Here is an 11690-nt window from a genome sequence, read left to right as displayed (position 1 = left end):
TCTAGCACCCTGGTACAGGGGTAGGGTGGACGTGTGTCTTGATGGGTAGAGGGGACCCCATGAAACAGTTCCTCTGACAGTTCTCAGGCTAAATAGGGCCCCAAGTGACCACCTACTCTTGGTGGTTCCCTCTGAGGAGGTTCCACTTTCAAACCAATCACCTCACTCCTAGTAAAACAGCATAGTTTCCTTCTCATAAGCATTGAGACTCCACGTATATGTTAAGAAAAGGTTGCATTCAGTAACTGGCTTCATCTCGTGCCTAGCCTCAATTCATTCAGCTAACGCTCACTTCTGACCCACAGTAGAAAGGGAATTGCTCACTGATTTAAAAACTTGAAGAACATGCTTCCTTTTAGCTTGTATAGCACCTCTTTCTGATTCCCACCGATTTTCAAAAGCTGTGCTAGCACCGGGGATACAAATATGAAAAAAAAGACCTGCCCAGGAGGGATCCCAGGGGAGTCAGATAACACTCACTATGCAATGACATGATTCTTTTTTACGAGGCAGAAACAGGAGGGAGCCCTGCCTGGATCTGGGGGCCAGGGGGAGCCTTCTAGAGGAGGTGACTCCTCGCTGAACCTTCATGGGCGAGTGGAACCTGGGTCTTTAAGGGATCGGGGTTTCTCTCCCTTTCTCTGGGACCTGGCCTTTTCCTCTCTGTGGGCCCTAGAAGAGCACTGCCCCCTGCTGGCCCAGCCTTGCCTTCCCACCCAGCTTAGAGGCATCCTGTGGCCTTGGGTGCCCCCTGGTGAGCTGACTGCAGAGAGGCCTTTTCCATTGATCCTGGACACTCCTATTTCAGCTCAGTCCCCTGAAGTAACTGCTAGAAAACTGCAGCTGGAAGAGCTGCAGGTCCTATGAAGATGGAACAGCACGTTAGTGGAAGCCGTTCCACAATCTAGCCCTGGTCTGGACTCCCCATTCCACTTCCATTTCTGCACTGCCCCCACTGCCCTTCCCAAGAGAGGTGTTTATAGGGGGGACCCCACCCTTTCCTACAGGAAGCCAAGCCTTGTGTGTGTGTTGTGGGTGGGGGTTCCCATGTGCACAAAATGGTACCAGATCCATGGATGAGACGAGGCATTTTTAAATGGTCAGAACCTTAGGGATACAGCCAGCCCTAAAAGGCTCTTCCTGTTGTTAGAATGGGGGATTAACTGCTGCAACCTGTGAAGGCTACTCAGGGCCGGAGCTGGTATCTGCTAAGGACTCACCTCTTGGAGGTCCATTCTGGGAAGACTTTGGGGGTGCTCACTGAGGAGCCGGGGAAATAGGGAATGTCAGTGACAAACCTCGTGGCTACCTCATGGTGCCATGGAGACAGCTCGATCTGGGGTCAGTGGTCTGGCCCCAGGACTCTCTCCCCTCCCCCACACAGGCTTGCCCATCGCTGTCCACTGTGGGAAGGCCCCGCCCCTTTCTTGTCTTCATTTCCCAGCCTGTAAAACCAGAGCCACAATGATGCCATCACACAAGGTGGTGAAGCGCCTGCTTCATTCTCAGATCAGCAATATGAGATAGGTTGTGTCATCCCATTTTGCAGTTGAGAAAACTAAGGCTGGAAGAGGTTATGTAACTTGTTCAAGGTCACAAGCTCCTAAGTGACCAGGTCGGATTGTAAAGCTTGTGACTGTCGCACTGCATTGCCTTAAATGAAATAGTACCTAAGAAAGTCAAGGAAATCAGCTATACTGTACGAGGTAAGGGGTTCCAAGTGTCAAACCTGGAAGGATGGAGACTTTGTGTCCCAAGGAATGAGTGTGAGGATTAGCAAGGAAAGACTGAGACGGGCTCCCTAACATGAATGGGCATAGACAATTCCTAAACTCATATCCCAGGAACGTTCCCTTCTGGCTTTTTCGTTCCATTGGCGATTCCAAAGCATCGTGGAACACTGAACGCCTATCGTGTGCGTGCCTCAGTGCTTAATTCCCACCCTTCAGCAGCTGCAGTCTTGGGAGGGAGACGGGACTGAACCTGCAGCTACTATTTGATGAGATAGTGTCAGCCTTTGCGAGTTCAACCCAGAGGCGCCTCACCCATGCATGGTGTCTGCAGGGAGCCCAGATGAACTGAGGGTGTCAAAGCAGAGTTCCAGAAAATAAATCTCAAACTGCGCTTTGAAAAAAAGATGGAGATCAGCCAGGCAGAGGAGGATAACCCCAGGCTTTGAGGCAAAGGAGGTGGGTTGAATCATGATTGTCATGTGCTAATTGATCTTGGATAGGTTGTTAACCGCTGAGTCTCAGTTCCCTTATTTGTCAGCTGGGCAAAACAAGGCCTCACTATGAGGTTAAAAGCTACTTACTCTGTGCAACGTGATTCACATACATTAGGTGAGTAGCTACATTGTTGTGTTTGTTGCTGTTGAAGGAGAAGTAGACTGGGGACAAGGGTTTGGTTTACTGGGAGACAGCATGCACATGGTAGAGATTCTAAGGAGACGGGGAGGAAAGTGCCGGCAGGCAGATCAACAGCGGCCTTACATGCGTGCCCTGCTAAGGAGTCGGGGCTTCATCCGTATGGGAAATTGGGAGCAAATTCAGGATTTTACGTGGATCAGATTTGTACCATTGGAACATGGAATATTTGGCGTTCCTCTTCTAAGGAAAACGAAGAACTAAATGAAATCACCAAGGCACCATGTAAGATGAGAAGTAACCCCAGGTGGGGTTGGAATCCTAACAAAAACACGCAGGCCAAGGTTTCTAGGCCTTCTCTAGAGGAGGGCCATCTGCTGAGCAATCAGTACCAGGGGGATTTGGGACCACAGAGTAGACAAGTTCCCCCACCCTCCCCTCCACTGCCTCATTTCCTCCAGAGTTTCTTTTTAATTGGGCATTTTCATTGGGCTTTCTAGCCCACCCACCTTGCACAGGAGGTGGGATGCGGTTGGCCTTTTCCATCCCCCATCTTACAGAAGACGAAACTGAAAACCAGGAATCGTGACTAATCCAGGCTGTGCCCACAGGTGTAGGGACCCCTCAGGCCCAGTTCACTGTCTCCAGAAAGTGGCCCACCCTGCCCCCCTTATCAGATGGATAAGAAAGAGGACTTTGGGGGCACCCAAGCTGTCATTCAACAGATAATGGGCCTTAGTCCTAATCCCAGTTTAGCAATTCACATTCTTAAAAACAAACACTTAAAAGGGGATAGTAATTTGAATGGGAAACAAATCCCTTTCCCAGGCTCCCCACTCCATGACCAATGTCCCCATCTATGGATGAAGGGAACTGGATTGGAGATGCCCTTCCAGCTATCCTGTGCTACCACACCTCTGGAAAGCCAGCTCAGCCCTGGGTGGTAAACATCTTCCTCATCTTCGCTCTTTGCACCCATATACCTCTCAGATTGGCCCCTGCTCTAGTCCCATGGCCACGTCCTTCGTTTAGATGCTCAACGTCTCGCATGAGGACAACTTCACAGCTCCCCAATGCAGTTCTGCCCTCTCAGTGCTCTCCTCCAACCCACCCTCCACATCGCTGCTAGATTCCTCCTGCCCTTTCAGAATCTTTCTCCTCTACAAATCTGACTCCATTGTCACGAGCTGACACACAGCCCTGAGCTCCCTCAGCTCCCCCAGCCCTCCAGCTGATTCCCAGCTTCTGTCTTGGCCTCTAAGGTCCCTTCCAGCCTCCCCTCCTTACCCCTACCTAGTGCTCCCTGTGGGGGACCATTGGGAGCCAGTAGTTCCACTGCTGTTCACCTCCCTGTCCAGCACAGCCTGGCCTCCCTGCGCAGAATGCCCCCTCCCTTGTGTAGCTGGTGAATGCAAACCACGGTCTCCCCACCTCATCCCCATACAGACAAAACATTTCAGGACCATGACGATATCATTGATCCTTGTAGGCGCAGAACACCCCAGTGCTAGGCATGCAGGGTCTAAATGTGTAACAAATAACCGAATGGAATAAACGAGTAGCAAACAACTGAATTGAATGAAAGTCAGAAATCAAAGAGCTTAGAGACAGCACCAATTTGAGAGTAACCTTTACAATGTCCCGTTTTCCTCTGAGCCCATCTATGGCCGTAGCTGGCACTAGGATCAGATCCAGGAAATCAGCTGTATTTCAAATCCCCCTGCTCAGGAATTGGCTTCCCTCTCCCTTTGCCTTGGGCTCTGACAGGAGTGATAGGTCAGCATTGGGCTTTTCATAAACTGTGGATGACAACCAGCCTATTAATCCAGGCTTATGATAACAGCCCCCAGCACCAGATTGTGCTAGCTTCATTCAGAGCCAAGAGAAATGCTAGCTCCCGTCTTCCCTTACCAAGGGCCAGGAGCCGGTGACCTGGCTAAAGAATGTGCTTTGCATGGGGTTTACATTCCAGGATCAACTTGGGAGGCCAAGGGCTCAGGTTGCCAGCGGGAGCCAGGCACAGGGCAGGGAGGTGGCACTGGGCAGACCCTCCCCACTCCCTGCTGGACATACCATGCCCTCCCATACCTGGTCCTCCCCGGACCTCCCTGAGTGCAGAATAGCAGCTGTGGAGGCAGAGCCAGGACGAAAGTGACACTCAGCCTCTTCAAAGGAGCAGCATTTAAATGGAGTATGAAGTACCAAACCCTGAGCCACAGTGCCCACCACCATAAACCCCTGGCCTCCGGAGCCTTTAACAGTTTACAAATAACCTTCCTGTTCAGGGTCTCCTTTGATCATTTAAGAACTGAAGGCTAGGGAGATTAAGTCACCTGCCCTCAGTCATGGGGCCAGCAAGGGGCAGAGCTAGCTATACAAACCCATCCTCTGACTTCCATTCTGAGGCTCATGTACCCCCTGCCTTATCTACATCAAGAGATTCTGTACCCCAGGATGTAACCTGAGGCCCCGACTTCACAGGGTCAGGGAAGGATCAATGCAATAGAGGGTGTGAAAGTGTTGACCCCTATAAAGATGGGGGGTTATTTTTCTTTAATTATACCCCACCTCAGACCATCAAGAATCTCAGATGACGTACAGCAACCACACGGTGGGGTCAGTTAGTGGAAAGTACGTGGCACCTCGGGGTACCTGGTGCATGAATCCCATGAAACCTTTACCCAGTCATAAGCACAAGTGCCCCCTCCACTTCCACACCCCACAGCAGTGGGAGTTACACAACCTCAGACACTGAGAAAAGGGCATAGGACTGAGGGACCCAATAAGAGAAAGATCTTTTTGTTTTGCCATTGACAGTGAGGTAAGGAGACGCTTTCCAACACACTGACTAGAAGCCAGAGAATAAATCTACACAAATGTTCATCCACCCCACCTCCCGACTCCCAGAATGCCTTGTTCTGGCATTAAAAAACCAGCACTGTGAGTAGTTAAGAGGCCCTTTCTCTTCTCCCCCAAGTCAGGCTGTTCCCTCCCGCCATGTGGAGCTCTAGCCTTGGGCAATTTGATGACCACTTCCTAGTTCTGAGCTTATCTTAACTGTCCTCTCTCCACATCAGATCAGCTGAAGCTCAGGGAGTCTGATTAGCCCCTTGCTGTCATAGCTAATCCCCCATATGCTTGGGTCTCTGCCAAAATTGGGGGAGGGGACTTAGGAAGACCAGAGCCCTGCAAAAACCCCAAGCAGACTATAAGAAACCATCATTCTGACAGCCTCACAGCAGGCCTACAAGGCGGTCATGAGGGACATTGCAGGTTGAGTAAACTATGACATAGAGAAGCATAGTCTACTTGAGACTTGGGCAAATGAGGGCACCTCTCTAAGTCAGAGCATGATGGCTTAGAGCACTATTTCCGGAGCCAGGTTGTCTGGGCTCCAATCTGGCTCCACCACTTGCCAGCTTCATGACCCTGCACAGGCAGTTCTTTAATTTCTCTGTGCCTCAGTTCCCTCATCTGTGCAATGGGGATAAGCACATGGTAGTACTTACTTCAGAGAGATGTGGTGAGGATTGAATTCATTCCTACAGTGGCTAGCACACAATGTGTTAGCTGTATAAGAGAGAATCATTCTTATCCAGAGAGCTGCCAAGAGAAGAGAGATCGTCATAGGGAATATTGCAGAGCAGTGTCATCATGCCAGTCTGGGGGTGGGAGAGGGAGTGAGGCTCCTGAGTCTCCTATAGTGAGGGAATCACTTACCAGGTGAGCAAAAGAATGGGCGTGACTGAGATTTCTAATTTGTTTCTCCTTAGATATTGCAGAGAAGTTATGGCAGACTGGAAATGGAACTCAGACTTGATTTATCCAAATCCCTTTTTGTAGATAAGGAAACTATCCCCAAGAGAAAAAGCCTGTGGCCATGACCACAGTGTAGGTTGGTAGTAAAAGGAGCTGGAACCCAGGACTCCTGACTTCTGTCCACCTGTAGATGCTGTCCCTGCTGCTCCAGGCGGGAAACAGGACGAGCGCCCTGCCCTGGCTCTGGGAGAAGAGCTAGCTAGCTTCTGCTTGGGTCACATCCCTCCCAGTCCTTGCCTGTGAATAACTTTCAATTTCCCATTGTAATCATGAGCTCAGGGACAGTTTTCGGTGTTTGCAGCACAAAATTCCCCTAAACTCCTGGCAGGCCTTACTGGAATTTAGATTGTAAGCAGTTCATTAGTTCCATCTTGTATTTCTTGAGCCCATTTGGGCATCACAAGGCAATGCAACCCTTAGGGATGAGCTGTGACATCGGACTGACAAGGGGTCGACAAACTGCGGCTCACGAGCCACATGTGGCTCTTTGGGTAAGTACATGTGGCTCTGAAGTAAAAACGAAAATGAAAATAAAACTATCAGAGTGTCATTTATAAAATTTGTAAAGGTTATTATTCACATAATGGTGATTTCATTTGTTTTATGGCTCTTGAATAATTTTTAAATTGTTGCAAGGGACAGAATTGGCTCTTTCTTCTCAAAAGTTTGCCGACCCCTGGTCTAGGACATGACACTATATCCAAGATGCTCAGAACCAGAGCTGGCTCAATAAATGTTAGATTTGTTATTATACCTATTATTGTAGTTGCTCAGTACATATTTGTTGGATGGATGGATGGATGGATGGATGGATGGATGGATGGATGGATGGATGGATAAACGATTGGATCATTGAAGGAACAAATGCCTAAGCAGACCCCAACTTGCGTTTACAGCTTTAGGCATCCTATAAAACTTGTTAGGCTTAGTCTGGTCAAAAGAGGGCAGCATTGAGTCAGGAATCCCAGTTTGCCAAAGACTTAAACCCTGTCTTTGGACTCCCACCTCCCAATCTTGGAGGGCCACTTCTAATGCGCAGGTTCCTATCCAGGCAGTTCCACCAGCCCCTGAGAGGGGAAGATCAGCATATTCAAGTCTGTATTGCCCACCACCTGGGATGACTGAGGGCTGTAACTCATCTTCAGAGTTCTGGGATAAAGGGATGTAATGGTTGATGTCTCCCGCTGGAAGTAGGTGGTGAGTGGAGCCCTCCAGCCTGCAGCAACGCTTTTCCCAGAGAAAAGGGAAGAGGGGCTCAGGCATCTATACTAATGCAAATTCCAGGGGAAGAATGAGCTCTTTCAGGTACAGAGAATGCTCAGCTGACCCTTCTCTACTCTCCCCTGCCCGCACCACACTCTCCACATCTTCTTCCCTTGTTCCCACCTCCGACTCCCATCCCCTGAAGGCCTTTCCTCACAGCTGAACAAATCCCATCCTCCTTTCAAGTCTGAAATTGGCCTCCTGTGAGGCTTATCCTTGAACCCCTGAGCCAGAATAAGACCCATCCTGTCAGCCCCTCATGGCACTTCGTGCTTAAGAGCCTTCCCACTTTCTGCCTTGGATTATACGGTAAATTGTGCATTTATCTTATTTCCCTTACTAAACTGTAAACTTCCTGAGAGCAGGAAGCTAATCTTAGGCATCCCTCGAGACTCAAAAGTATTTCTTTTTCAGAAGACCTGCTTTACCCCACTCCCCACTTCACCCCCAAAGCCTGGCCTTGGTATCCCTCACCTGCCCTCCCACCAGCACCCTGCACTCCACTCATCACCACATCACCGCAGTTCTTACTCTGAGCCGCACTTTAACACCCCCTTTACTAGTCCAGACACACACAGATTTTGACATGTGTAAGGACTGGGATAGACACTTGTTCCTAATTGTTTTCCCAGTGTGGCACCTGGTATACCCAATGGATGTTTATCCCCAGAGCCCTTCCGACTTCAAGTACTAATTGGGCATGGGAGTGTGGGGTAGACTACCCCTCCCCAGGACTGGACGTTGGGGCCCGCAGGATTGAGATAGCTCAGCCCAGATTCCCGGCACATCAAGGAGCACATGACCCAGGAATTCCCCAGGATCTGCTGGCAGCAGTCACCTGACGTAATTTGATTCCCTATCAGGCATTCAGGTCTCCCTTTAAGGAATCTGAGAGTTGAGTTTCAGCAGTTAAGATCATTTCTGAGTCCCATGTCTGTTTGTCCGCCTTCCTTGCCTGTTTGCTGTGGGCAGATAGCGGCCACAGCCACTGGTCACTAAAGCCTTGTTTTGCAGCCCCTTGGGAGGCACCAGGCTGCACCTTGGCTGCAACAGTTCTCTTTTCTCTAGGGTGTTTGGTCATCCATGCCTTGCCCCCCAAGTGGGGATCCACATTCTAGTCAAAGGAAGCTGAAGTGGAGGTGGGGAATGTACAAGACGGACAGATCTAACCCCACTGCCATCATCAGTTTAGCTGATAGTGGAAGGAAATTGGTTATCTGTAGATGCTTTCACTTGAGCCTTTGAATTCCTTTTTACTCACATTCCTTTGGTTCATAAGCACCTGTTGAGTGTTTTTTTGATGTGTCTAGCAGTGCACTAGGTGTTGGGGACACCTGAAAGCATTCATAGGAGTCCAGATTAAGTCTGAAAGGGAATCTAGGCTCATCTATATAATGCTTGTATCTTACTTATGAGGAAATGTTGATTCATCCGGCTCATGGGCTCACATCCTTCAGCTCTCATCTTAAAAGGCCCCTCTGCAGAAAGCTGCCCCTGGTCAACCTTCTTCTGTCTGGACTAGGGGCTCCCTTCTGTTATATACCCCAAGGGCCTTCTGTCTTCCCCCATCAGGGACACATTTTCCTCTGTCTAGGATATTTGTTTATTTCTCACTAGACTGAGAATTCTCTCAGAGCAGAGACCGTGTCCATCTTGTCACCATCATATCCATAGGCCCAGCACCTAGTGGGCACCAGTATCTGTAGAACAAATAAGTGATTGGTAAAAGGCCACAGAACTGATTGGTGTCAGTCAGGACTAGAACTCAGATCTCCCAACATTCAGCCCCATGCTTCCTCTTGAGAGCCCTAATCCATCTAAAAGGTCCCAGCTAGCTGGGACTCCCAGGAATAGATGCAGATCTAAGGGGAGAAAGTAAACAGCAGGTCAAGAGAACCGTCACCTGGGTCTCATTCTAGTTTTGCGGACAAGCCAGAGCAAGAGGGGAGACATGTAGAGAGAAGAATGCCAAACTGGCTACCACCTCCCATAGGCCTCCAGATTTGGGGAAAGGGGTTGGTTTCCTGTATAAGTGGATCACCTCCAGCCACAAAGGGGCAAAGTGCCCCATTCTCCATCCCTAACTCACTCTAGAAAGGGTCAAAGCATCAGTGGAAATAGGAAAGTAGGCGGACACTAAGTACAAAACTCAGTCACTGGGGATCTAGTCCTTCTTGATCCTCAGCATGCCCTGAACACACAGCTGGAGGCACCATTCTCCTGGGAGTCTGAATCCCAGCTCTGCCTCCAGTTTCTCACCAGTCAGAATAATACCCATTTTACAGGACCAGGTTATCATAAAGACTCAATGGGAAATTGTGTATGTGCCTTTCTCCCCTTTACACTCCACATTTAGAGAAAGGAGGAGAGCCTGTGTATATTCTCATTTCACTCTAAATGACACTCAGAATGGGGATTCTGGACCTAGTGCTCCAGACCTTAAAAATCAAGCCAAACCTCATGACCTACCACCAGTCTTCCTGGCTCCAAAATCAGAGAGGACAACCTTGGGTGGGCAGCTATTTACCAATTTAGGGAGACAAGTTAAATAGTGAGAGTATTCCTTTGGTTCTCTCCACTTCCTTCCAACACTTCATAAATTCCATCACATCTTTAGAGACCCACTAAACCCTAGAAGCCTTCTTTGATGAAGAGGTAAGAATTTTCCAGAACCGAATTTCTGGGATCCGATTAAGACAGATTAAGACTGATTAAGACAGATGAACTTAGAACCATCCTTCCCACTTAGCTGGAGTCTGCCTCCATCTCATTCATCCCTCTTTCCCCCTTATAGTCTTAAAGAAGTGGTCAAGTGACTTTATAGATTTTGGCTTGGGAGAAGCAAATTACTCAGGATGGAGAAATACTTTGGTGACCTCTAGTACTGTCAGATTGCCCCTAGCTAACTGAAAACACAGCACAATAGAAGGAAAACAGGCGGCTCTAAGGAGGACCAAGAGCCACTCAGATGCAAGAGCAGTTCCAGGGCCCCTTAAAGGTTCCAGACCCCAGGAGTAAGCAACCCACCAAGTAGCCTCCACTGGTGTCCCTTAGTCCCTCTGCCTGTCGTTCGGGGGAGAGGGGCAGGTGGGCGGGGCCCCACTGACACCTTTCCAGCCACGCAGAGGGGGGAGGCGGGGCCGAAGGCCCGGGAGAGCCAATGCGGGCGGCCCCGGTCACGTGCAGCCTGCGAGCAGCCCAATGGGCGTGGGGGGCGTGGCCAGGGCCCGGAGCTCTGGACATTTATAACAAGTTGGAATGCGGCGGCTGGGCGCGCGCTTCGGGGTGGCTGTGGGCTCCGGTGATGGGCGCCGGACGTGTGCCCCGAATCTAGCCCTGTCCCCGCAGCCGGCCGCCACTCTGCCATCGCTCCAGCTCGCGATGGAGTCGCTGGTTTTCCCCCGGCGCCTCAGCCCTGCTCCGTCGGCCGCCGCCGCCCTGGCCGACGGGCTCAAGTCGCCCAAGCCCCTGATGAAGAAGCAGGCGGTGAAGCGGCACCACCACAAGCACAACCTGCGGCACCGCTACGAGTTCCTGGAGACCCTGGGCAAAGGCACCTACGGCAAGGTGAAGAAGGCACGGGAGAGCTCGGGGCGCCTGGTGAGTGCTGCTCCCTCTCGCGGGCGCCGGGCGGCCCGGCGGGCTGCTGGAGGCAGGGCCGGCGGCGGCGAGTGCGAGGTTGGGCCAGGGACTAATAATGCCTTGCTCCCGGGAGTGGCCCCATTCAGGCTTTACCAAGCTGAAGTTGCGTGGGGGTGTAGGGGGCGGTGGGGGTGTCCGCTGCAGATATGACTGTCCGTGATTATAGGGCCAGTTATCGTGGAGCTGAGAACCCCAACAACACCGGACAGAATGCGACGATGGCCAATAAGTGAGGGGGACAGCTGCTGCAGGGTGCCTAGAAGACGAATAGTGTCCCGTTTGGGGATGAGAAGGCTCCCTAGACAAGGTGGAACTTAAGTTAGATTTTGCTTGGAACAGACTCTCCAATGGAGTGGAATGGGAAGTGAAAGTAGAATGCACCTGATCACAGTATGGATTTAGTAAAGGTGTGTTTGAATGAATGAATGAGGTGTTCGGTTCTCAACTCAGTGCTATTAGTCTGGCAGCTCAACACACTATGGAGACCTGCAGGGGGGAGGGAGAGGAGTGGGTTGGACACTTAGGTCCTTTCCAGCTCTAAGAGTGAGTCCAAGTTTCATTATGATGGGTTTCTTTTTTCTGGAAAATGTGAAACCAGGC

General features: G+C 50.4%; 1 protein-coding gene across 2 annotated transcripts in view; it reads left to right on the top strand.

The window, feature by feature from the left end:
- The first annotated feature begins 10716 nt into the window (after positions 1-10716).
- Positions 10717-11690, top strand: part of NUAK2 (NUAK family kinase 2) — a 17460-nt gene continuing 16486 nt past the window's right edge. Inside the window, exon 1 of one of the 2 annotated variants that reach the window (XM_019649590.1) lies at positions 10717-11048. In XM_019649590.1, the coding sequence (XP_019505135.1) occupies positions 10830-11048 (219 nt within the window). In that variant the 5' untranslated portion in view covers positions 10717-10829. The remainder of the gene's footprint in view (positions 11049-11690) is intronic. The other variant, XM_019649589.1, reaches the window with a different exon arrangement.

Source organism: Hipposideros armiger, unplaced genomic scaffold (genome assembly GCF_001890085.2).
Source record: "Hipposideros armiger isolate ML-2016 unplaced genomic scaffold, ASM189008v1 scaffold_134, whole genome shotgun sequence".
NCBI classification, from domain to species: Eukaryota; Metazoa; Chordata; class Mammalia; order Chiroptera; family Hipposideridae; genus Hipposideros; species Hipposideros armiger.
Note: the sequence above shows the minus strand (reverse complement) of the source record. Positions and strands in the feature narration are given on the sequence as shown.